Source organism: Salvia splendens, chromosome 10 (genome assembly GCF_004379255.2).
Source record: "Salvia splendens isolate huo1 chromosome 10, SspV2, whole genome shotgun sequence".
Classification (NCBI taxonomy): Eukaryota; Viridiplantae; Streptophyta; class Magnoliopsida; order Lamiales; family Lamiaceae; genus Salvia; species Salvia splendens.
This window is the reverse complement of record NC_056041.1, coordinates 20794094-20816742: the sequence shown is the minus strand read 5'-3', so window position 1 is coordinate 20816742 and position 22649 is coordinate 20794094. Positions and strand designations below refer to the sequence as shown.

The window sequence follows — 22649 nt, the reverse complement described above, 5'->3', positions numbered from 1 at the left end:
TGAGAAATATATGATTTTTTAGTATGAAACAAAACTGTCATGAAATTAGAACAGCAAAAATATATTTTCAATAATCGGCCAAACATTAATAAAGTGAGATTCTAATAATTCATAATTCAAAAACAAAATGTAGGGAAAATTTGCATTCATATTATGCCACTCGAATGTAGATAACACGCAACGGAACTCATTTGAGACGACGCTCTCTTGCTTTTTTCATCAACATACACTTTAAACCCTAACACATCATCGGTAGACAGATATGGAATCAGACGAATCCACTGCAATTCCAATTCAATGGAGTCATGAAGCCAATTGGATCATCGCTCACGGCTCTCTCCAATCTACTGTCACCGTCGACTCCTCTGACCACCCGATCGCAGAGCCTGACTCGGAAAATACGGCCACTAAATTTCCACTGATTCTCAAGCCTCCTAGCCCCGATTTCGGTCACTGTGAAATTAAGAGTATGTTTTCTCTTCTGTTTGCTTGTTATTTTTTTTTTTATGAATTCTCAAATATGCCATCGCTGCTAGTGCGTTGTTTTGATTTACATCGCATCGCGGCTTGCTCAGCTTTTATCGTCGATTTATCGTGACTGTAGGTTTAAATCATTTTCTGATTCGGTTGTTTACTTGTTTTTGAAAATTTTGAAGTAAGTATCGGGGTGGAGTAAGCTAGATCATGAATTTATGCGTTCGTAGTCACCTCCTGATTTACGTGTTCAATGTACTATTAGACAATTTGATTGATTGGTACATTTTCATTGAGTTCGTGTTTTCTCTAAGGAGAAGAAATTTGGTGTTTCGCTTCAACTGGTACTTTATGTTTGATAATACTAGCAAACTGTATTAGAGGTTCTGCATCGAAGGTTTTGTTTTCTTCATTTGCTGTATTGCATTCTTTCATCTTCATGTAATGCGAAAAATCCTGAAAAAGAGTTGGAGAATTTAGCTTCTGTTTAGGAGGAGATAATGTTCGGGAAATGAATATACTTATGTTCATAGATCTTATATAATTTTTCATTTAATTCTGGTTCCATTTGATCCTCATAAACTCATAGTAATGTTTCTTATGATGAATTGGAACATCATTTTTTGCAGTATGTTTTAAGCAAAAGTATGAGGTTCGCCAAATATATGTTCGGAGCACTGCACGAGCATATGAGATCTATTATGCAACTTCTCCTAATAGTATAAATGAATATCTCTCTACTGTTCGGTGTGGTGTTGCTGAACGTGATGACAAAGTTCTCCAAACCAGTTGTGTTGAAGATTTTGCAGAGGTGCATGGGGACTCTTTATCAGGAGACGTAGCTGCAGAAACTGCTTCAAGTGGGGGAAGTACTGCCACAAGTGAGGATGATTGGGTTAACATAAAAGTCCCTGGGAGGAGCAGTCCTGCTTCAGATAAGACCAGTACCGTTGGAGTGAACAATGTACAGGTATACGGGAAATCTTCAACTCTTTGCATCAAAGTGGTGCATTTTGTACACTAAAAATGGTTCAATTACCTACCAAGCTAATGTCCATTCCAACTTTCAACTGTGAATTTTGCACACCTACATGTATTCCCAATATTTTTCTTGTTATCTTCTAAACAATAATATTTTGAAAAGCATTTATTTGTAGTTTTCTATCATTTATATTAAGACTATAGTTTTAGTAGTCGTCTATGCATTTAAGTTATATAATTAACGGTGATTCTTAATACCTCCATCCACAAAAAAATAGACAAAGTTGTAGATGGCAGGGGTTATAATGCGCAATTAGTAAAGTAAGAGAGTGAGGGAAAATGTGGTGGGAGTAGTGTTAGTGGATTGGGAGGTCCACTTTTCTCCCCATGCTCCCTCTGCAATTACCTTCCCATGAAGGATTTTCTTACTGGTTGATACTTGATGAATTACCACATTAGCCACTAGTACACATTTGAAGGGGATCCATAGTGCATTCAAAATTTCTATAAGCCTTTCATGCATTCATTACTATGCCGGTGACATGTAGTAGTTTTATATCTTGCAAACTACAGATCCCAAAAATTTCATGTTGTGTATTTTTGTTATTTTATAATTTTTCTTCAACCTCTTAACTCGAGTTACTATGGTGAATCCACATGTTGACTGTACTTTGTTGATGAAGTGTCAATCTCTGCACAGGAAACTAATTAGAGTGTATCATTTTAACTTCTATGCAGGACTTCTATGAGGCTACAGCACAAATAAGTGATTCAGAGCCTTGTTTGTCACTTACAATTCGATTATTATCACTTCACGACAAAGGACATGTATATGTGGATGAAGTATATGTGTTTGTGGACCCTGTGGAGTCAACTGATTCTGGAAATGGGGCTGCGCTGGCAGGAGGCTTGGCACAAAGTTCTCTTATGGCCATGTTCATGCCAACCCTTCTGCAGTTATCCAAATCAGGTGTAAGCCGAGCTCAAGAAAAATCTGATGAGGTGCTTAAGAATAGGAACATGGAATTGGTATCAACAACAACCGACAGAATTGATTCTCCTCAACAAGTTCTGAAGCCAAAGGAAGTTTGTAAGGATGATACTGAGTCAGCTGAACATCAGCAACACACTTCTGCAAAGAAATATTGTATGGCGGCAAATGAAAGTAGTTTTCAGCCAAGTCATCTTGAAACAGCTATGGAACAGCTCGTCTCTCGACTGAGCAGAGTGGAAGTTATATGTTTGAGGTTTGAAGAGAAAATGTTGAAGCCAATAGAAAGGATAGAGGAAAGGCTTCAACAAGTTGAGAATCAACTTGAGAAACTTTCCAAGAGTTCTCATGAGTTTGGTTTGCCACATTGCACAAGAATCTCTGCCCCTGCATTTTCTTGCAGTGGATCAGACACAAGCTCTTTCTACAATAATGAACTTGAAAAGAAGGATTTTACAAGTGATGACCTGCCTGACTCCCTTGAGGCAAATTTTAATCCTGGCCTTATTATAACTGCTCCTGAATTTTCATATGAAGAGGATGAAGATAATGATGATTTGAAACCATTGGAGGATTCTCTTTGTGTGGAACCGAAGAAAACTTTGTCGATCGATGATGCTTTGGCAGCAGCACTTAACGGATTTATGTCTAGTGAAGCTTCTGAACCTATACCAATACCTATAGGTCTCCTTGGTGATGAAAATGAGGAAATTCAGTATCAGGGGCATGCTAAATTTTGTCAGACAGAGACTAGAGAATTCCCTGCTGCAGAGAGTGGCAGTACAGAGTCATCACAGAATGTTCAAGTCTTTACGATTGAGGCTCCTGATTTTACTTTGGAAGAAACTGGCAGCGAGGAGCAATTGAATTCTGTCCAGTCCTTGTTCGATGTGGCTTCTGTTACTGAAAAGGAGAAAGTGGACTTTGGTAATGAGATGGTCCCTCTTAGCAATAATTCTGCTGATACGTCTGATGTTGGTATAAAAGAAAGCACAGATGAGTTAGGTTCACCATTTAATGGTAACTCCCCCACTTCTTCTAATGGATGCTTGAATAGGAGCTCCACAGTAAATGTGATAGAGACTTACTTTGAAGGGAATACGACCAGTGGTCGTGATGAAATCACTAGCAGTTCTGCACCTAGTCCAGCCAAAGACTCAACGGATACCAGCATGCATCAGATTTCTGACGAGAGTAACCTAGGAAAATTAAGTAGTAAGCCCGATGATCAGGATGCTGCTTCGCAAGAGATCATAGGACAGGAGGCTGAGATTGCCTCTGAATCTGAGCAGCAAAATGTTGCAATAGAAAGCAGTGAAGATCATGACGCAGAGCATGTATCCGGCCATTCTAACGTTGCTTCTTTCTTAGACTTCGAGTTACCTATTTTAGAGGTGAAGTTCACTTCTGAGTTGCGCATGAGTGCCAAGTCTGCCCTTGAAGCTCTTCTAGATGATGAAGCATCAGAATCGAATACTGAAGCTCCTCTCACCGATACGAAGAAAGATGATGGTATTTGCATTGATGGGCATGAAACAATAGACGTTTTGTCAAAAAACTGCCTTTTGGTAGATCTTGAAGTTTCTGAAGACACGGCGGTCTCTTCACATTTGGAGGGTGCAGCATCTCACAGTCTATCTCCTACAAGCTGCTCGGAAATGGCCGTAAGTCTCATCTAATACTTTTGATAATATCGAGTCGCTGCTATGTATATATGATGACATGGATAAAATCGCATGTGCTGCAACCTTTCTTTTTATGAGACTATTTCAAAATTTGTGTATCCAATTTATTGATAGGTTCTAATAATCGGAATTACAGAAATAAAACTATGACTAATCGTATCCTAAGATAAGGGAAGTATAATGAACAAAACTATCTAGGCAAGAAAACTGCAACTCTCCGTGTAGCCTTCTAAGGCTCGGGGTTGGTGATGACATAGTCTGATGAAATGAAACACGAGATGAGATAGAGTGCCGTAGATGAATTTAGTCGTTGAGGGAGCAACTTGGGAGTGAATTGAGCTTGGTGGTTTGCACGGCAAGATGGTTGCAAGAAGCTTCAACTTTTTCTCCTTTTTGTTGAGCAGTTAACATCACATTTTGTAGCACCACGTTTTTACATGGAACTGATTCACTGCAGTTCAAATTTATTGCCACCTTTGAAGCACTTGTTCCTATGATATTCCTGTATACTACATTCTCTACTTGAACTGCTGATTTCTGCATATCATTTTCATAAATATCAGAATTTAAATATGTGTTACAAATCATAAAATAAACATTATGGTAGTGGAAAATGGTGGTGATAGATAGTGTAGTTAATTAAATGTACTACCTCTTTATCACATTTTTTATTTTTATCACAGTAGTACTGATTTATGATTATGGGGTTGTGCACATTCCTCATCAATATGTCTTCAAACACTATATTCCTTGCAATTCCACTGCCTCCCTGCAAATAAATAAATTAGTATAACATTAAATATACTCCATATTTTACTAGTTAACTCATCTAACTTGATACTTCCTCCGTACGAGTCACACTTTGCCATTTTAGTCCGTCCCACAATAAGAGTCACACTTCATTTCCACTAAGTCACTTTACTAACATTTTATTATAAAATTAATGTAAAAAATAGGTCTCATATTCTACTAACTTTTCCAAGCCACTATTCTTTACATTTCTTAAAACTCGTGCCCACAATAAGAGTGACTCCTATTGTGGGATGGAGAGAGTAGTTCTTAAAGTCAAGAACATTGTATCTATATGTATATTTCATATTGACAAACTGAGATGGTAATCATAAATAGAAATTGTACATTTAAACTACAGAAAAATGGGTTTTCTGATATAAATTGAATTTCAAGAATTTAATGATGCTACCCGCCGACAGAAAATTTCGAGAAATTATTAATTTCCATGCAATATTTAGGGTTAGGGAATTTAATTTACCTGCCAAGTCTTTATTCGGGCACCATTTGTCGTTCCGGTAAATGTTGCCCCTTTCACATATATATTTGAAACGTAATTTTCTGTGTTGTCTTCACCTAAGCTTCCAATGCTGCAAAATCAGTAGTTTTGGCCTTTTTAGCTATGAAAATAATTCTTGTGTTACAACTAATGGTTTGTGAATTATAAACAAAACAAAGGCAAATATATTATAATTAATCACCTGATGCCATGGCCTGGTCCACAAGCTATGTTTCTCACATCAACATTTCTTGACCCATTCACTATGGAAATACAATCATCACCTAATTGAAACCAGTAAAAACCAGTAATTAATCACATTATTTAAGAAAATATATGTCACAACCATAATCTAACTGATGTGCAAATCACCTGTTCTAATCTGAGAATCTAAAATTTTAATGTTGGAAGTTCTTGTGACATGAATCCCATCTGTGTTGGGGCTCTCCTCTGGTGCTTCCACTACAAGTTTCGAAGCTTCGACGTCGTTGCAGTCCTGGAAATTCACATGCATCTGCTGTGCATTGAGAAGCCTCAAGTTGCTTAGTGTTAGATTTGAGCAGTTTCTGAAGGTTAAAGCCTGCATCACAAGCAAAACATCAATTGGATTTTCATTTTTCAACTCCAAATTTTGATAAATTCAAAAAGACTTTCAAGAAACTTACTGTTGGTGCACTTTGGCTTTGACAAGGCTACAAGTCACAAACAACACAAATATTGTCAATATAATAAGACAACAAAAGAATAACTATAAAGGAAATACTATTATGTGTAATTATTTTTTATTGCATACCTTAGTCTTCTTGATTTTGCAAGAATTCTTCCACCATACTTCACCACTACCATCAATTGTTCCACCACCAAAAATTTCCATGTTTCTTACATCTTCAAACTTAATCCAAAGTCTTTTAGGGGTATCATACATCTTAGCAAAAGACTTGATTGTTCCTTGGATCTACAAAAAAAATTCTTAATTATTTGTACCAAAATGTTTAATTATCCTTATTTATTTCAAAGTAGTGCAAGTCTATAAACGTACCTCCATCGAAATACCAGAGTGACATGGACCTGTAAAATCGACGTGTTTAACATAGTAAACTTTGCCTTTCGGCACCAAAATTTTGATTGATTCCAAAGAATTACAAGCTTTGTCCCAAGCTTTCTTGAATGCCTTCAAAAACAACATAAACCATATCAATATTATAATGTACTATAATTCATAATGTATGTAAGCATATATATATATATACCTGAGAATTGTCTGATTTTCCATCAGCTTTAGCTCCAAAAACTTCAACATCCAAGACTTGTTTTTGAGCTGTTGGAGGTGCCGGTTTCTTAGCATGTTTTGTTTTGTGGTGATGGGAATGTTTTTTGGCAAGACATGAGGAGGAACAACAAATCAAAATTATTAAAAAGGTTGTAACAACATAACTAGTTGTTGGCCTCATCTCCTCCTAAAAATGGAGACAATTTTGAAGTGTGTATGTATGTTATATATGTATGTGTAGCTTCTCAACAAAGTAGAGAACAATGCATCTATTTCATGATCATCATAGATATTGGTATATATAATGTTCACGTTTGCATATTCTGGTTTTAGGGTTAGGTTTGACTACTCTTCATGAGTCTTCAATTGGTATATTTCAACTATGGAGATTGAGGAATATATTGTGTTTCCTTACCAATTTTTCTATGTATTCTATTGTTTGTGAAAATGTAACAATTAGGAATATTATAATTGGGCAAAGCCCACTTAAGTGAAAAGTTGGTGCAAGAAAAATTGCTAACAATAATGAAGCGTATAATTTAGTTTACAATAGGTAATATTTTAATTAAGTTGGAAGCTAAATTCAGGCGTGACAATCTCGACTAGGGGTAAGTTCAGATTTGGTTGAATGGAATTTAAGTAAGTGGTATAATTAAAAGATTTCACAATTGGACCTGTCCTTTTAGAATCATGATAATACTTAATAATCTATTTTACCAATAATATTTAATAGTATCTCATATTTTCGAGAACAAAAAAAATCTTCTAATTACAATATTCAATATATATACTTCATCCACCTTATAAAAATAGAGACTTTTTCCATTTTGGTCCGTCTCATATAAATAGTTTGCTTCTAACTTTGGTAACTTATTTCTTTCTAATGAGGTGAACTCCATTTTCCACTAAAATACTCCAATAGTTTTTCTTTCTATCTCTCTTCTACTTTATCAAATATGCATTAAAACCTGTGTCGTTTCTATTTTTATGGGACGGATGAAGTATATTATTAGGGATGTCAATGTAGCCCGACACATATGGACTAACCTAAATAGCCCTCTGAATTTATAGGGACATGGTTGAAAATTGATAGCCAGATAAATTTTACAACCTAGTTAGCCGGCACCTAATTAGATCACAACTTGAGTAGGACGTACTCGGAACCCGGTGGGTTGGACCTACTTGAACTGTCGTCTATCCTTTTGGTCATGTTAGACAACTAATTCGACAAATCATTTATATATAATTATACAGAAAAATTATTTTCTATTTTATATTTAATATACATATATAGATTTTGTAGATATGAAAATAGACAAATGGATTTTGAAAAATCAAATTTACTATAAGAAAATTTTGAATTCTTAAACATAATTTTAAATTTCTGAATATATATTTATAATTTATTTTATAAATATGACTAATTTTCATCATTTTGTATTATATAAATCGTATGTTAGTCCCAAGAGCTAGCCCAAAATTCAGTCGTTTAAGATAGGAGTTGAAAGTTTCTAACCCTATAATATCACAACTTAATTAGCCTATACCAGATTAATCCACAACTTTAATAAGATTTATCTGAAATTTACTTAGATGGCCCAATTAACATTCCTATTTATAATTATATTTGTTGACAAAACATCAAATTCCATATTGACTTCAATAAATAATAAAATTTGAATAAAACCTAATTCGTGTGACCTCTACTTTTCCAATTTGTATGCACGATTAAAAATAGGTTTGAAGTTATTGGAAGTCAACATTCTTCTCAAGTCAAAGAAGTGGATACTTGAGTAAATGCACTTTCTATATTAAATTTTGGATCTTTTCAACGTGACATATATTTTTTACAGAATTGTTTATTAGATGAATTGTACTAATTTCAAAACAATTTTTGTCGAAAATATTTTAACGAGTTTTGTTTTGGGGGCTATGTTAAGCTTCGCATATTAAATTTTCTTACAATTAATTATTTATTTATTACTTCATAGGTTGTCGTTAAATTGATGTGAACTAAGTGGGGTAGGGGTTGTTTGGCAGGGAGAGTTAGGAGTGTGGCATTATGATTAAATTAGGTTGGTCGAGTTTCCGGTATTTGCGTATAACTGCCAAACGGTCCACAATTAACGACCATGTTTAGTCAATATTTTTTTTAGAATTACAAGTAAATTGTAATAACTATGACATAATTCAGCACACAATGTGGAAAAATAACTACTAATATATGATTGAACCCAAGCTGAGGACAAGAAATAAGAGTCTTACAAGTTATGATATCTTTAGTCAATAATTAGTGCACCATTTATACATTGGGGCTTGGGCGAAAACGCATATTGATACTTCAAGTTTGGCAAATCGAGATATATCAGAAATAAAAAAAAAAGTCGATAGTACTAAATGAAATATGGCATGTGCCCCTCCATACTTCCTTCGTCTGTGAATAAGAGTCTTGTTTTTTCATTTTAGTCTGTCTGCGAATAAGAGTCTCACTTCATTTTTACTATAAATAGTTTTAGAATCTCACATTCACTTACTCATTTCACTCACATTTTATTTAAAATTGATATATACAAATGGGACTCATGTTCCATTAATTTTTTTCCACTCACTTTTCTTAAAGCCCGCCAAAAAATGGGACTCCTAATAATAGACGGGTCAGTATTTATTAGGGGTCAAACAAATCACCATCACATTTTTTAATATTTAATTAAGTATTCTATCTTTCACATTTTCAATATTCTTTTCATCCACCCATACTTTTATTAATGTTTTATCAATAACCATCGAACTCACCATTATATATTTTTAAATAAAATATTTTGTCATTCCTAATTTTATAGAACATAAGAATAACAAACTAAATTTTAAAAAAAAACAAATAAACAACAACAATTGCAATTATCAAAATGAGGGAAATAATCTTAGAAATGATTGTAATTTTAGATTGAATGGAAATTATCAGAGTTGAAGAATATATTATTCTCATCATCCATTGTGAACAACAAGAGATAATACTTGTTGTGATTTATATGGTATTGGGAGTGATCAATTGCTAACTCACTCTCTAGTTGCTAACTACAACTAATTTAAGACCATAGGATTTTAGAAATCTAGTGGTCTAAAATTTGCCACATGTAATTTTCATTTTTATTAATTAAATAAAAAAAGATAAAAAAAAACTACCAAATTAGGGTTTTGGATGAAAATGTCAATATAGTATTTTGAAAATATCAACGTGATTCCTTGAATATGTCAACACAATTTTGCATTGACGTTGTATATATATTATATTGACATATTTTTATACTTACATTTACATTTAACTGTTACGTAAAAATTACGAAAATTAAAAAAAAAATCAAATTTTGACATCGGAACATATACAAGTGAGATCTCGTTAGAATCCTTATAAAATTATTTTTAATATGATATTTTGTGTAAGACAATAATATAAATTGAGATAGTTATAATCATTTAAAGTTTTGGGATATTTTTTAAATGTTGGTTATAACAAACTTTTTGTTAATTGACATTAATACCCCTAATTGACATTTTTTATGCATCATATTGATATTCGTGGATTAAGGATCTTGTACCTTGATTTAATGATTTAATGCCTATAATTTAGTTGTAGTTAGCAATTTAAGAGGGAGTTGGCAATATAACACCTCTTATAAGGTATAATTTATATTCACCAAACAAATAATAAATCCTTAAAAATATTCCCTTCATCCAACAAAAGATGTTTCATTTCCCTTTTCAGTTTGTCGTTAAAACTGCCGCATTTACATTTTTGAAAAAAGTGATCTCTTAATTAATATAAAAATTATATTTTCTCTGTTTACTTAACATACAAAACAAAACCTCCTAAAATTTCATGACAATCCGCAAGTGTGATATATTTTGTAGGACGGAGGGAGTACTACTTTTGCAAGTACACAAATGTGTAATATAGTACAAAAGGTATCGATCCCACACGTAGGGGTTTAATTGCTAAAACTACTAAAAAAATGGTAAATTTGTTTGATTTTGGATTTTGAACAGAAGACGAGTGCAGGGTGAATCAATAAGGCGAAATGCAAGGAAATCACAATACAGCTAGAAGACCACTCCTAGCTTGTTTCGGGTCGCTTATTCATATGTATCGTTTTTAATTCCTTCTCATTATTTATCAGGATCATGTTGTTTTTATGCTCACACGCAGCTGATCACTGCTAATGGAATTTTACCCCTTAAATAAGCTGATCACATCTCCTAGACTTTACTCACCAATCTCTCACTCCTACAAGACACGTAGTAAGCTTGAGGTTGGCTTCTATGAACATTCAACACACAAGTTGGCTTCTAGTTTTAGTCGTAGAGTTTCCAATCTATGTTAGCTCCCCACTCCAAATTAAGGAGACATCGAAGTTAAGGGTATTGCCGAATTATGTTCTCTACCAAAACCAAACCATAATTGATAAACATAGAAATCATTCAAAACAATTCAAAGATTCACATTTACAAGCTTTCCTTACCAGGATTCGATGCAGAAATGAATATGAGTAAGAAGTAAATTTATAAAATTTTATTTAAAAATAAATTTTCAAGTAATTTAGATTATTAATACGGACTTTTATATTATAATATGTAAGGTATGAACAAATTTTGAAACTTTATAGTAGAAATTTTTATAAAAATTGGATGCATTAGGGGCTAAAGCCCCTCCCCTTAACATGTAGTTCTGCCACTGTTCCTAATTAAACTAGGAGTAATCTCTAAAATCTAGCTACTAATCCTAGATAATAATACAAGAAAACTATAGTAGTACAAGATTACAATTTATTCACATCAATACTCTCTCCATCTCATCGAAGATTACCCACTTTCCTTTTCCATATATTCCAACAAAGATAACCCCTTACTTATTTAGGAATTAAAATATTCAACTACATTTTCTCTCTCCTACTTTAAAACATCCAACAACCTTTTCTCTTTTTTACTGTATTAATTTTTCATAATTTATAACACCCAACAAAATTTTCCTTCTCTACTTAAACTACTAAGCGTACATAAAATCTTGTGTCGTCTCAAGGAGTATCTACCCTAAGACGGAGGGAGTACTACATGTGTCCTAACTCAAGTGATTTACACGTATATAAGAAGGATTATATATAGAGAAAATAAGAGATTTTTGTGGGTAAAACAATAGCAAATTTGGTCTCTACATGAAAAAGGGATTATCAATAATTTTTCATTTTCTTTTATTTACATGGAGAAGAGAGAGACCCTGGTCTAGAATAAACTTTGCCTTTATAATAGGTTGAGCACAGTATATCTTAACTTTCCAAACTTTTTGTCAATAATTCTCAGAAACCGATTGGCAATACATGAAATTCACTATAGACAGAAGATAAATATTCTATGCAAACTCCTTAAGCAAGACAGTTTTAGTTTCGAATAAGTTTTAGAAGAAATATTTTCAAGAGTTGAAAAACAAACCCCGACAAGTCATGGTGTTTAGAGTGATATTTGCTTCAAATATGAGAAAATCACATTATCAAGGATGGAAAACACTCGCACTTTCTTCATCACCTATCTATACTGTCAGAAAATAGAGTTGAGTTCCTCTAGTCAACATCTCCATCCATGTCCAAACTTCGCAGCTTTTAATAATAACCAGTGGAGCCTGGACTTCGTCTCTAAATGATGCATCAACGGCTGTTCATTCTTTTTCTTATTCGAGACGCTCCATCTGTGGAAACAAGTAAGAACAAATATTAGAGTGTTCTTTCTTTCGCAGAGACGGAAGCGAGGGTAAGGATAAAATAGAAGAAGAAAAAAAGTACCTTCCACAGTCCATCATTAAGATAATGCATGTTATCAATACCAATTCCTTTGTTGATTGTTCGTCTGCATTCGAGAAAATCATTGGCAGGTAATGAGCTATGAATGTATTCTTTAGCAAAATAAAATGCTTTTAATTTAAGCTCACGAGCAGCTATAACAGGAAAACCAGATCTGTAATGCTATGCACAAGACAGATCTGTTGAATTCAAACTGAGGTTCCAGTGCACAGTTGAACAAGTAGATGAAAGAAAACATACTAAGTTGATGTGTGATATCATGCAAAGAGGGTAAATCAAAATAAAATGCAAGGTTCAATGGTGAGAAACTCAAACTTCATAGTTGAGTTTTTTTTATCAGAGGGGTTAGGCACACCCCCAACCTGTTGATATCGTCAAAAAAAATCAAAGGCTTTGTGTATATGATAAAGTATGCCCAAAAGTGGCACACCCTCAACCACATAACAGAGTAAAAGGACAGGCCCACAGAAAGGAGCGAGACACCTACCTACTCTACAATCGGAGTAATCAGAATGGAACTACATACATAGAGATTAGAGACAACCCAAAATTGACTTCCCCAGAAATCATGTCAATACATACAAGTAACCAAATGGGCAGCGAGATCATGAAATATGGGGGATCAGATCCATTTATGAAACATATTAGATTTTTTGAATTGAGTTCAGTTATAGGGAAACATTTGTAAAAGAGAATGTATGGGAATTGGGAACATAGTCAATAGATCGAAGCCTCTTTAATTAAAGACACAAGGTTTTGAGAGGTTAAACTTCTTTCGAGCTAAGGGCATGATTAGTAAACAAATAGATAAAACTTAAAATTTTCCAAAAAAAAGGATGAAAGGGCAAACAACAGATATTCTGATATGAACTTACATATCTTTTGCTGACATCTTCGTAAATCCAATAGCTAGAGCATTTTCCTTTCCTTCAGCCATTATAGCCTGATAAGCTATCAATAATTTAGTGAAGAGCAATTTACAGTCAGCCAGTAAAACATGCTCCCGTGCAGATGTCTGTACCATTCGGCTCTTGTACTACACCCTCCGTCCCACAAACATCTTTGGGCACATATTTTAAGAAATCTAGTGTTATTTGTATTGTTAGTAGAGAAAGGATCCCACTTTAGTGTTGTTTATAATGTGAGTGGAGATTCTGGAGAAAAGATTCCACTTTAGGAGTATTGTTGTGTAAAGTGATTGTAAATTAATTGTAATTTGTAAGCATATTATGGAACAATTTATGGTGTAGTGCGCAAAAAAGGAAAGAAAGAAATGTGCACGTTATTATGGGACAGTAAAGTGTGCATGCTTTCATGGGATGAAGGGGGTATTTTTTATTAAAATTTTAGTTAGATCTAAAAAAAATAACTAATAGATCCTACTTATCAACTACACAAGCCCTAATTATGGATTACAACACCCTAATTAAGACATAAATAAAGAATAAATAATTTAGCCTAATTATAAATAACTAAAATCCAAAATATAAATATAAAGTATAATTCATATGGGTTGAGCACACACCAAAATCTTAGTCAGAACTAATTTGATTTAGTGAATGGTTTTAATGATCAATTCCCAACTATCTATGCGTAAGCAAATTATAATAGAAGCAGTTAACTCATAATAGAATTGTCTAAATAGAGCACCAAATAAGTTCAGACAATGACTTCCTACCACTGGAGTTTCTGCCTCTACTTCATCGTCCAACACACCCCCAGGAGATGTTAGCCCCGGGCACATAATATTAGCACCAGCAAGAACAAATCTTATCGCGCCCCTATCAACTTGCAGTTTTTTCATGATGTTGGGATCTGCCAATACAGAGTATAAATACAATAAATCTCTATGTTATATGTAAAACTAACCCTTTTCATGGGTCTCTGTTACATATAATGTGCATTAAAATCCAATAGCCAGAATTTACATGAAATTGGTGAGGTGAGTGATAATAATAAGTTTTCACCTGTAGTTACATGAGGAAACTTTTTCCTTGAACTTTTATCCCAATTCAAGTAATAAAATAAGGCAGAAAGATATGTTGCAAAGCATCCGGTAAAATCTAGTATCTCTTAAAATAGGGGGTTATTGAGCAATGAGCATAGCATCCAATCCTCACACACAATCGAGGATTTAATACCAAATTTGAATTTGGCTGCCTGGTAATTCCGTAGATGAAAGTTGCTTGAAGAGGTCATCACCTATTCTACAATGGCTAGGCCACAAGAAGAGCTTCCATTGACATGCCAAATGAAGAACAACAATATATTCATAAAGTCAATATCTATAACTGCTCAGATTCTGGACTATTTAGTTGGGGGTGGTATCAAAAAGGATTGGAATTTGGAACTCAAAAAAGTGTGATTGTCTAAGATTTTGGAATCTTTATGCAGTATATCAGAGGTGCTCAGGAGTCAGAGGTGATAATTTAGCAGTCGGTAGATATACATGCAATCAAGCAGAACTGAAGTTAAAATTATAATATTTACATTGATGAAGCAGTCGTAGTGTTGGCATATAAGGGCCATCACGTATGTTGAAAAACAGTGGCACATTGTTCACCAAAACCAAATTTAGATGATTTGGGCTGCAAAAGAAATTGATGAGATTATCAGATAAAAAAACGGAATCAAACACTTAGACTACATAGTTCAATTAAGAGGCAGATGGCAATTATATCAGTTTCCATTAAGATAAAGAAGGCACCATTTTGCAACAATCAGTGGTGACTTTTTTGGCAACAAATCATCCAAAACAGGTTCAAGTCCTGGGTACTGCAAGAAAACAACAGTCCCTGTGAGTATATGATAAATCAACAGGAAAGTAAACTTAATCAGAAGTAGGCAGCAAGAAAAACCTCTTCAGCAATACTTTGCCGTATTTTGCGCTGCACAGATGCCTTCACTTGATTTTGTGCAGAAACTTCTTCAGATGAGAACCTAAAAACATATAAAAATCAAATACTTGCAAGTTGAATCATTTTCAAAATCAACAATCAAAAGGAAAAAAAAAAAATTCATGCTTAAACATAGACCGCGAAAATGAACAAAATGCACAAAGGACACAGTTCTGAGCGATCAAATACCTTGTGAAAAGCTTCTAGATGTCAAACTAGAAGAGGATTAGTAGTACTTAGCTGTAAATACCAAGCTACCAACACGGAACATTTCTTATTATCTTCAGATTATTGGTGTGGCATGCATCAGTGATGCTTTGCATCATCTCTGGTGTGTCCTAACACACCTTCTCCCAATTCACTAATTAAGTTGATATATTCCAGGAATTGCTTAATTAGCGCACTCCTACGCCACCTTATATGTTCGGATATCCAAGACTAACAGCATGCTCTTATTGGTCCACATATCAGAGATTTGTTACGGCGTAAACTGAGTCTTTTTATGGCTTCCGCCAAGTTATCATCATATTCTTCTGGTGAAAATGAAATCACAATGTAAATTTACAGCTTAATACTCCCCCAGTCCCTAATATGAACTATTTCCAAAGCTCATGGCTAGAAAACTTTAAAAAGCAACTTCAGTTTGGCGTCTCAACAAAATAAGTCATCACCAAAGCTCATGGCTAGACAACATTCTATCTCATCATGGATCCCATTTCGAATTTAAGATTTCGTATCCACTAACAGAAACAAACATAGAACAGTGGAGAAAAAATCAGAATCTAGTAATTCCTGCATCCTCAGCACTCAACAGTGATAAAATTGAAGGAATTATAGAAAGTCGTGCTAGTATTAGGTTCGTCAGATCGAAGCAGAGAAAGAGTATAAATTGATTTTAATATTGGTAATAAAGAAAAAAAACATAATACAATGCTCAAACAGATAAATCTTACTCTTTCAAATCGATACGAAGAATAATTAGCATATTAAAAATTAAAAAAGCCTTGGTTGCAAGAGGTTCTAAGAATTGGCGGTGGAACTTACTTTTTGAACATTCTTACAGATAGAGAGAGTTGTGGTGGCGATCCTCGCCGGAATTTTAAGGGTGAAAGTAGGGATTTTTGGGACACGCAGAGAGAGAGAGAGAGAGAGAGTATTGGGCTCGATGTTGTAGGACTGTCAGTGGATTTAAGTTGGGCCATTAGATGAATTACGTTAATTGGGCCAAATTACTAGTCTCGCTTTAGTGTCACTGATTCTAAAATTTATTTGACTTTATTTAAAAAATGTGAGCTTTAACTTGTCACTGATTTTAAAAATTATTTGACTTAATAAAAAAAATGTGAAAAAAATTAGTGAAATGTAGTATTCACTTTTATGTTTACAGTAAAATGTGAGTTAAATTAATAACGGGGTCTACTTACTCAAACGGAAAAAGACGAATTAAACTTTAATCGCAAATAATTCAAAATGACAAAATGAGATTTTTTCGAGACAGTAGAGTAGTTAGTTGTAAGGCTTAGATTGTTCGTGGGTACTTTTGAACCAAGGTAAACAGTACTAATGATTGTACATTTTGGTTGATTGTTGTTTAGCGAGGGAGCTATATTCTTAGAGCATCCGCAACGGTTGACGGACGGCGTCCGTCCGTCCGTGCCAGCGGCAGGGCACCCGCTGTCCGCCGCTGCGCTCTCGCCGCTGGCGCGGCGCTGCTCGATGCATCGAGCACGTCCGTGCCAGCGAGCAGCTGACATGGCGCGTTCTGATTGGCCAACGGCATTTCCGTTGAAAATGCATTTTTTTAAATCGAAAATAATACCAAAAATATATTAAAAAAAAAACAGATTCCCAGAAATATGCCCGTTTTTTACAGTTTTTCTGGATTTTTTTTATTTTTTTATTCCCAAAATCATCTATAAATACACACATTTATATTCCATTTTTCACATCAAATCATCTCACATTCATCTCTCATTCATATTTTTTCATACAACTTATCTACATCTTCCTCTCTCACTCAAACCATCTCAAATGGATTTCACCAATCTCATTGTGGAAGCGGAGCGCGAAGAACAAGAATATTATGAACAATATTGTGTCGCCTATGAAGCCTATGTCACCGCGAATACCCCCGCCCCTCCTCCTCGACCAACTAGATCAACTCGTCACTACATCCATCGTGACCGGGAGAGAGCCAACGAAAGGCTCGTTGCCGACTATTTTTCTGACCAGCCGCGGTTTCTGGAAGATTACTTTCGGCGTAGTTTTCGCATGTCAAAACGCTTGTTTATGCGTATTGTCAACACATAATCCGCCCGTGTTGAATACTTTCAAACAAGTACAGACGCAACCGGTCGGCAAAGTCTCTCGGCGTTGCAGAAGTGTACGTGTGCCATCCGACAACTTGCTACTGGGCAAACGGCTGACCTCTTCGACGAGTATTTGCATGTCAGTAAGTCAATTGGAATCCTTTGCCTTAAAAATTTTTACGACGTCGTTCGTTCAGCTTTCGGTGAGGAATTCCTTCGGGCACCCACCACCAATGATTGCCAACGGTTGCTTCGTCTTCACGAAACAGTCCATGGTTTTCCCGGTATGCTTGACAACATTGACTGCATGCATTGGAGGAGGAATAATTGTCCGACTGCTTGGAAGGGGCAACACTTAAGCGGCCACAAAGGCGGCGGCCAAACACTTATCCTTGAAGCTGTCGCCGACTACCGTCTATGGATTTGACATGCATATTTTGGTATTGTCGGATCCAACAACGACTTGAACGTGCTCTATTATTCATCCCTCTTAAATGATGTTTTGAAGGCCCCGTCTCGGTTGTGGTACGTGAAAAATATCGCCGACATCATGTACACGTGTATTATCTTGCACAACATGATTATAGCTGACGAAGGACCGATGGCGGCTAACTTTTACGGCGAGGATGAATCCGGAAGCTCAACCGCGAGGTCTCTCCCACGCCGAGATGTGCATACGACGGTGGGCGAGATGATCGAAACAAGGAACACAATGCGCGATACCCGAGCCCACATTGAGCTACAAGAAGACCTAATCAAACACATTTGGGCGAAATTCGGCCACGAGTAGTGATTTTTTTAATTTTATGAATTTAATTATGTAATTTTTTATTTTTAGGATTTTAATTATGTAATATTTAATTTTTTTTGTAATTTGTAATAGTATTCCGAATATTTTTAATGCATTTTAATTTTGTGGAAATGTTTTTATTTAAATTGAATAATAGAATGGTGAGACCCTTGAGCTTGTCCTTGCGGAAGAGCACGGCTGTGGGTGTTGTACTCTTGCCTAAGAGCAGGGAGTAAAAGTGGGTCCGGGCCCACATCCGTGCTCTTGCCAACGAGCACAGATGGAGATGCTCTTATGTTGATTTTATATTTATAATTTTTTGTTTATTTAACTTTTTATCCTCTATTTTCGTTGAGTCTCTAAAACCATTCTGTTCGTACTCTTCACATTTGTAGTGAAAAACTTTATCCATAGACTTAGTTTGATGCAGTCACCTCAACTTTTTTATCATGTAAAACCAAACAAGATATAAATTGGTAAATGAATCATATTCCTTGTTTTTATCTCAAAGCGTGGTAAATAAAACTTATTCCTTGTTTAAATCAATGTAAGTCAAAAAGTCCAATTTTCTCTATGTTTGATACACTGAACATATTATTCACAAGCTTTGCACTAGCAAAGTCGCAAAAGCAATGAGATAAGATATTCACTACAACCAAAGCAGTATCGTCGAGCTTAAATCGATGAATGTGGATATGGAGGTAAGATATAATGGAACGAACATCTTCAGTAGTCTCCCTCCATCAATACATGTTGCATTACTGTATAATTCTTTCTTCGGGGGGCATCCCATCACCATGCTCCTCACTCTCGTCTGCAACCGACTTGATTGAATCAGAGTAGTCTGGTTCAGGTCGAGGAAACAATAGCTTCAGCCGGAAAGCATCAACGCCATTCAAGTAGTACCGGAAAAGCCTCTTGGCTCTAATAAATCCCAGACGACCATACAGTGCTAGTGCCCCTTTATTGGTCACTTCTGCTTCTAGTGTTACCTTTGAGATTAGCAGAAAAGAATTTTAGAAAAATAACACCCCATAGAATGTGAAGAGGGACAAACTAACGTACCTCCTCGCAACCTGATTCCATCATCACTTTAATTGATCTGCTAACAAGCTCAGTTGCTGTCCACAAAAACAAGCAAATAAATCTCAATTATATGAGCACAGGATAAAGTATTTTTAAACGGGTATGCAACCACAGATGGATACAACTACTTTGCCACTTATTTAATAAGATTAAACACTTAATCAAATTTAGCAGCAAAAGATTTCAAATGGATTTAGTAATGTGAGGAACTACCAATGCCTCGGCCTCTGTAAGAGTTGAGAACAACAAGCATGGCGATGTATCCTCTGAAAGTATGGCGGTGATCTCCCATTTTGCACACCACCGTGCCAACACATTTTCCTTTATGGAATGCCTGCCAATCAACCAATCAATTGAAAAATCCTAATTCCTAGTGAGAGAAAGGGTGCATAGGGGGAACTAACGAGAAAAGAGAGATTGGGCCAGAGATAGACGAAGTATCTGTAGGTGAAGATGGAATAGGGCTCACTCAGCTCCTGATCCACGAGATTCATAATCAGTGGCAGGTGATGCTCACCGCTGTAGCTCATGTACTCTATCTCTGACGTATCAAACTCCAACGCCATTAAAGCACCACACTTGTCAGCCAGCTACATGCAAGAAGGGTACACTGATTTTAAACCAAAGAAAACAATTGCAACAAACTTGCGCAAAAGATAAATTAATTATCCTGTTTCGTGCAGACAAATTGAATTTAAGGAGTTGAATGTTATGTAACAGCTGCAGAAACCATGCTGAAACACACAAACATCTAAAATACAAAAGAACCAAAAATTTGCAGTGACACTTCCCAAAGCATAAGGCTACACCAACACCGTACAATTTCTGCATAACAATAATATTCGAATTCAAAATAGTATACATTGTATAGCATCACAATGACAATGTAATTCTGTCCAAGTAAAGCAAATCTTCACAAATTCCAAGTTTTAGCTCTTTACCAAGTCAAGCCAAGCTGAGTAACTATATGTATAACCACCCTTCAAGAATCAAATGCAGCCCTTCTAAAACTGCAAGAACATCTCGCCACCTCGTGTGTGCAAAAGAGGCTGCTTCCACACCATCAGCTGCCAAAGAAATTCCATCTGAGACGAATTCCTAAGTTATTTTTAGACTACAAAACTAATAAAATTAATACTTCGCTTAAGCTTTTTATCAAAACAAGTCATACAGCTTAATCTTAGATACCTTTACCATATGAAAATGGAAAACGGCATTAAAACTGATTATGCGAATAACCAAACGTATTAAAAAAAGATGTATATTCAATCAAAACGATATCTTTTAAATAAAAAAACACCAAAAGGACTCCAATTCCTAAATCTAGATTTGAAAGATGTCCCTCAGAAAAGCCTATTTTCTACCTGGCATAGCAATAAAGAGATGGTTCCTCAACCTCTATTGCAAGAGGGAGCACCAGCTTGCACAGCTCCAGATTACTAAATATTTCATCCATGGGACATCTATCAACAATTGAACGAATTGAAATTTCGAAAACAGAGTGAAATCGCCAAACGTTGAGTGATCGATTCATACAGCAAAAATCACAAAACAGAACATGAAATGTAGGAAGAATGAAAACGAATTTTATTCTCCCATGATAAGAAAAATGGCAAAACCTAAAAATGCAGTGAGAATTTTACTAAAATGTTACAGCATTTTACGCTTTTCAACTGGTTTTTGAACAGTAGAATCGCAAAATAGCAGATTATTGTGTGCTAGAAAATAGAGAAGGGAAGAAAGATACCGCGCTGGTGAACAAATTTGGAGGAGAAATCTCGTGAAGAAGAAGAGAGAGGCGGCGATTCTCAACTGATTCTAGCTAGGGGTTGTCTATTTTGTGATTTACTCTTTTACTTTTATACATTTTTGTTTTATTTTTATCTTTATTTTAAAATCAATTTTATTTAATGTGGGCCATATTTGGGCTATTGATTTTTATCTGTTTGGACTTGATTTAGGGCATCCACTATAGGGGCGGCCGCCGCCCCATGCCGCCGTCGCCCCGCCTAACTATAATGCGGGTAGCGTTTGTCCCGAGGCGGACACAATTTTTGGGGCGGAAGGCCCTCCGGCGAGAAGAGTGCGAGGATGCTCCAATAGAGATGCGCCGCGCCGATGGGCGCGCCGGCTTATAGCACGGCGGATTGGGGCAACCGATTTTTTTTCATTTTTTTTATAAATTCAATTTAATTTACCTATAAATACATCTTATTCCCTTCATTATTTTCACATCATTCCAACTCTTCACTCATACTTTGTCTCACTAAAATTTGTGGATTCAATTGGTATTAAAAATGGACGATTTGTGGAATGACGCGTGGAATTCTCTGATTCAAGAGGTGCAGAACCAAGCCGACGAGGAGGATGCGGCGTGCGCGGCGGAATTGGCGGAGGCCGCGATCCCTCGTGCGGAATTGGCGGACCATCCAACGAGACCAAAGCGGAGCGCACTAGCGTCTAATGGCGGACTTTTTTGTGGATAACCACCGTTATCCACCCGAGATTTTTCGTCGGCGATTCAGAATGTCGCAACGACTCTTCAACCATATAGCGACAAATTTGGCGGAGTGGTACCGGTGTTTCACCCTCCGGAGTGATTGCACTTGCCGGATCGGGTTGTCTACTTTTCAGAAATGCACCGCTGCAATTAGGCAGCTTGCCTATGCCGGACCGACTGATATGTTCGACGAATACCTACAGATGGGTGAGACAACTAGCATAACGGTGCTCGGGCGGTTTTGTAAGGGGATCTAGGAAATATTTGGTCTGGAGTTCCTACGAAAGCCCACATCTGATGAGTGCCAGAGACTGCTAGATATGCACGGTTCGGTTCACGGTTTCCCAAAGATGTTAGGAAGCATCGATTGCATGCATTGGGAGTGGGAAAACTGCCCGGAGGCGTGGAAAGGCCAGTTCACTACTGGTTTCAAAAGTAAAGGTCCATCGATGATTCTAGAAGCCGTTGCTGACTACCGTTTGTGGATCTGGCATGCGTATTTCGGTGTTGCAGGTTCGAACATCGACATCAA

The 22649-nt window shown here is 35.9% G+C and overlaps 4 protein-coding genes and 1 non-coding gene across 8 annotated transcripts; 1 reads left to right on the top strand and 4 right to left on the bottom strand.

Annotated features, from left to right (window-relative positions):
- The first annotated feature begins 140 nt into the window (after nucleotides 1–140).
- LOC121752501 lies at nucleotides 141–4234 on the top strand. Its single transcript, XM_042147611.1, has 3 exons — nucleotides 141–467; nucleotides 1104–1444; nucleotides 2194–4234. The coding sequence occupies exons 1-3, from the start codon at nucleotides 263–265 to the stop codon at nucleotides 4123–4125; spliced, it is 2478 nt and encodes an 825-aa protein (XP_042003545.1). The 5' UTR covers nucleotides 141–262; the 3' UTR covers nucleotides 4126–4234.
- Nucleotides 4226–6929, bottom strand: LOC121752502 (polygalacturonase QRT2-like). The gene is made up of 9 exons (XM_042147612.1): nucleotides 6670–6929; nucleotides 6459–6590; nucleotides 6213–6374; nucleotides 6085–6111; nucleotides 5792–5999; nucleotides 5622–5703; nucleotides 5402–5510; nucleotides 4784–4900; nucleotides 4226–4668 (listed from the first exon to the last, which is right to left on the bottom strand). Exons 1-9 carry the CDS (start codon nucleotides 6868–6870, stop codon nucleotides 4435–4437), a joined length of 1272 nt encoding a protein of 423 aa, XP_042003546.1. The 5' UTR covers nucleotides 6871–6929; the 3' UTR covers nucleotides 4226–4434.
- Nucleotides 6930–12103: 5174 nt separating this feature from the next.
- On the bottom strand, nucleotides 12104–16619 carry LOC121750498 (malignant T-cell-amplified sequence 1 homolog). 2 transcript variants are annotated; one of them, XM_042145037.1, is made up of 8 exons: nucleotides 16477–16619; nucleotides 15394–15475; nucleotides 15243–15310; nucleotides 15026–15123; nucleotides 14214–14350; nucleotides 13411–13478; nucleotides 12518–12581; nucleotides 12104–12423 (listed from the first exon to the last, which is right to left on the bottom strand). In XM_042145037.1, exons 1-8 carry the CDS (start codon nucleotides 16485–16487, stop codon nucleotides 12406–12408), a joined length of 546 nt encoding a protein of 181 aa, XP_042000971.1. In that variant the 5' UTR covers nucleotides 16488–16619; the 3' UTR covers nucleotides 12104–12405. The 2 variants fall into 2 exon arrangements, with proteins under 2 accessions (XP_042000971.1, XP_042000970.1); XM_042145036.1 differs by lacking the exon at nucleotides 16477–16619 and adding an exon at nucleotides 16386–16444.
- A 2428-nt stretch (nucleotides 16620–19047) lies between these two features.
- On the bottom strand, nucleotides 19048–21460 carry LOC121752945 (N-alpha-acetyltransferase MAK3-like). Of its 3 annotated transcripts, none has more exons than XM_042148050.1 (6): nucleotides 21365–21460; nucleotides 20559–20684; nucleotides 20022–20442; nucleotides 19831–19951; nucleotides 19597–19652; nucleotides 19048–19523 (listed from the first exon to the last, which is right to left on the bottom strand). In XM_042148050.1, the coding sequence occupies exons 3-6, from the start codon at nucleotides 20181–20183 to the stop codon at nucleotides 19290–19292; spliced, it is 573 nt and encodes a 190-aa protein (XP_042003984.1). In that variant the 5' UTR covers nucleotides 20184–20442; nucleotides 20559–20684; nucleotides 21365–21460; the 3' UTR covers nucleotides 19048–19289. The 3 variants fall into 3 exon arrangements, with proteins under 3 accessions (XP_042003984.1, XP_042003983.1, XP_042003982.1); XM_042148049.1 differs by having other exon boundaries at nucleotides 20022–20207; XM_042148048.1 differs by having other exon boundaries at nucleotides 20022–20207; nucleotides 20559–20702; nucleotides 21365–21457.
- Nucleotides 20956–21077, bottom strand: LOC121753432. The gene has a single exon (XR_006040410.1). It is a non-coding gene; the product is annotated as a small nucleolar RNA snoR130 (small nucleolar RNA).
- Nucleotides 21461–22649: the final 1189 nt, after the last annotated feature.

What these genes read in the sequence shown, in the direction of transcription:
- LOC121752501 (XM_042147611.1), top strand. Translation starts at nt 263, where the DNA reads ATGGAATCAGACGAATCCACTGCAATTCCAATTCAATGGAGTCATGAA. An exon ending in CGGTCACTGTGAAATTAAGA is followed by an intron (nt 468 to 1,103) that starts GTATGTTTTCTC and finishes CATTTTTTGCAG; the next exon opens with TATGTTTTAAGCAAAAGTAT. An exon ending in TTGGAGTGAACAATGTACAG is followed by an intron (nt 1,445 to 2,193) that starts GTATACGGGAAA and finishes ACTTCTATGCAG; the next exon opens with GACTTCTATGAGGCTACAGC.
- LOC121752502 (XM_042147612.1), bottom strand. Translation starts at nt 6,870, where the DNA reads ATGAGGCCAACAACTAGTTATGTTGTTACAACCTTTTTAATAATTTTG. An exon ending in GAAAATCAGACAATTCTCAG is followed by an intron (nt 6,591 to 6,669) that starts GTATATATATAT and finishes TTGTTTTTGAAG; the next exon opens with GCATTCAAGAAAGCTTGGGA. An exon ending in GCAAAATCAAGAAGACTAAG is followed by an intron (nt 6,112 to 6,212) that starts GTATGCAATAAA and finishes TGTGACTTGTAG; the next exon opens with CCTTGTCAAAGCCAAAGTGC.
- LOC121750498 (XM_042145036.1), bottom strand. Translation starts at nt 16,417, where the DNA reads ATGCTAATTATTCTTCGTATCGATTTGAAAGA. An exon ending in CCACTGATTGTTGCAAAATG is followed by an intron (nt 15,124 to 15,242) that starts GTGCCTTCTTTA and finishes TTTCTTTTGCAG; the next exon opens with CCCAAATCATCTAAATTTGG. An exon ending in TAGAGGCAGAAACTCCAGTG is followed by an intron (nt 13,479 to 14,213) that starts GTAGGAAGTCAT and finishes ATAGCTTATCAG; the next exon opens with GCTATAATGGCTGAAGGAAA.
- LOC121752945 (XM_042148050.1), bottom strand. Translation starts at nt 20,183, where the DNA reads ATGGCGTTGGAGTTTGATACGTCAGAGATAGAGTACATGAGCTACAGC. An exon ending in TTACAGAGGCCGAGGCATTG is followed by an intron (nt 19,653 to 19,830) that starts GTAGTTCCTCAC and finishes TTTTGTGGACAG; the next exon opens with CAACTGAGCTTGTTAGCAGA. An exon ending in TGGAATCAGGTTGCGAGGAG is followed by an intron (nt 19,524 to 19,596) that starts GTACGTTAGTTT and finishes CTAATCTCAAAG; the next exon opens with GTAACACTAGAAGCAGAAGT.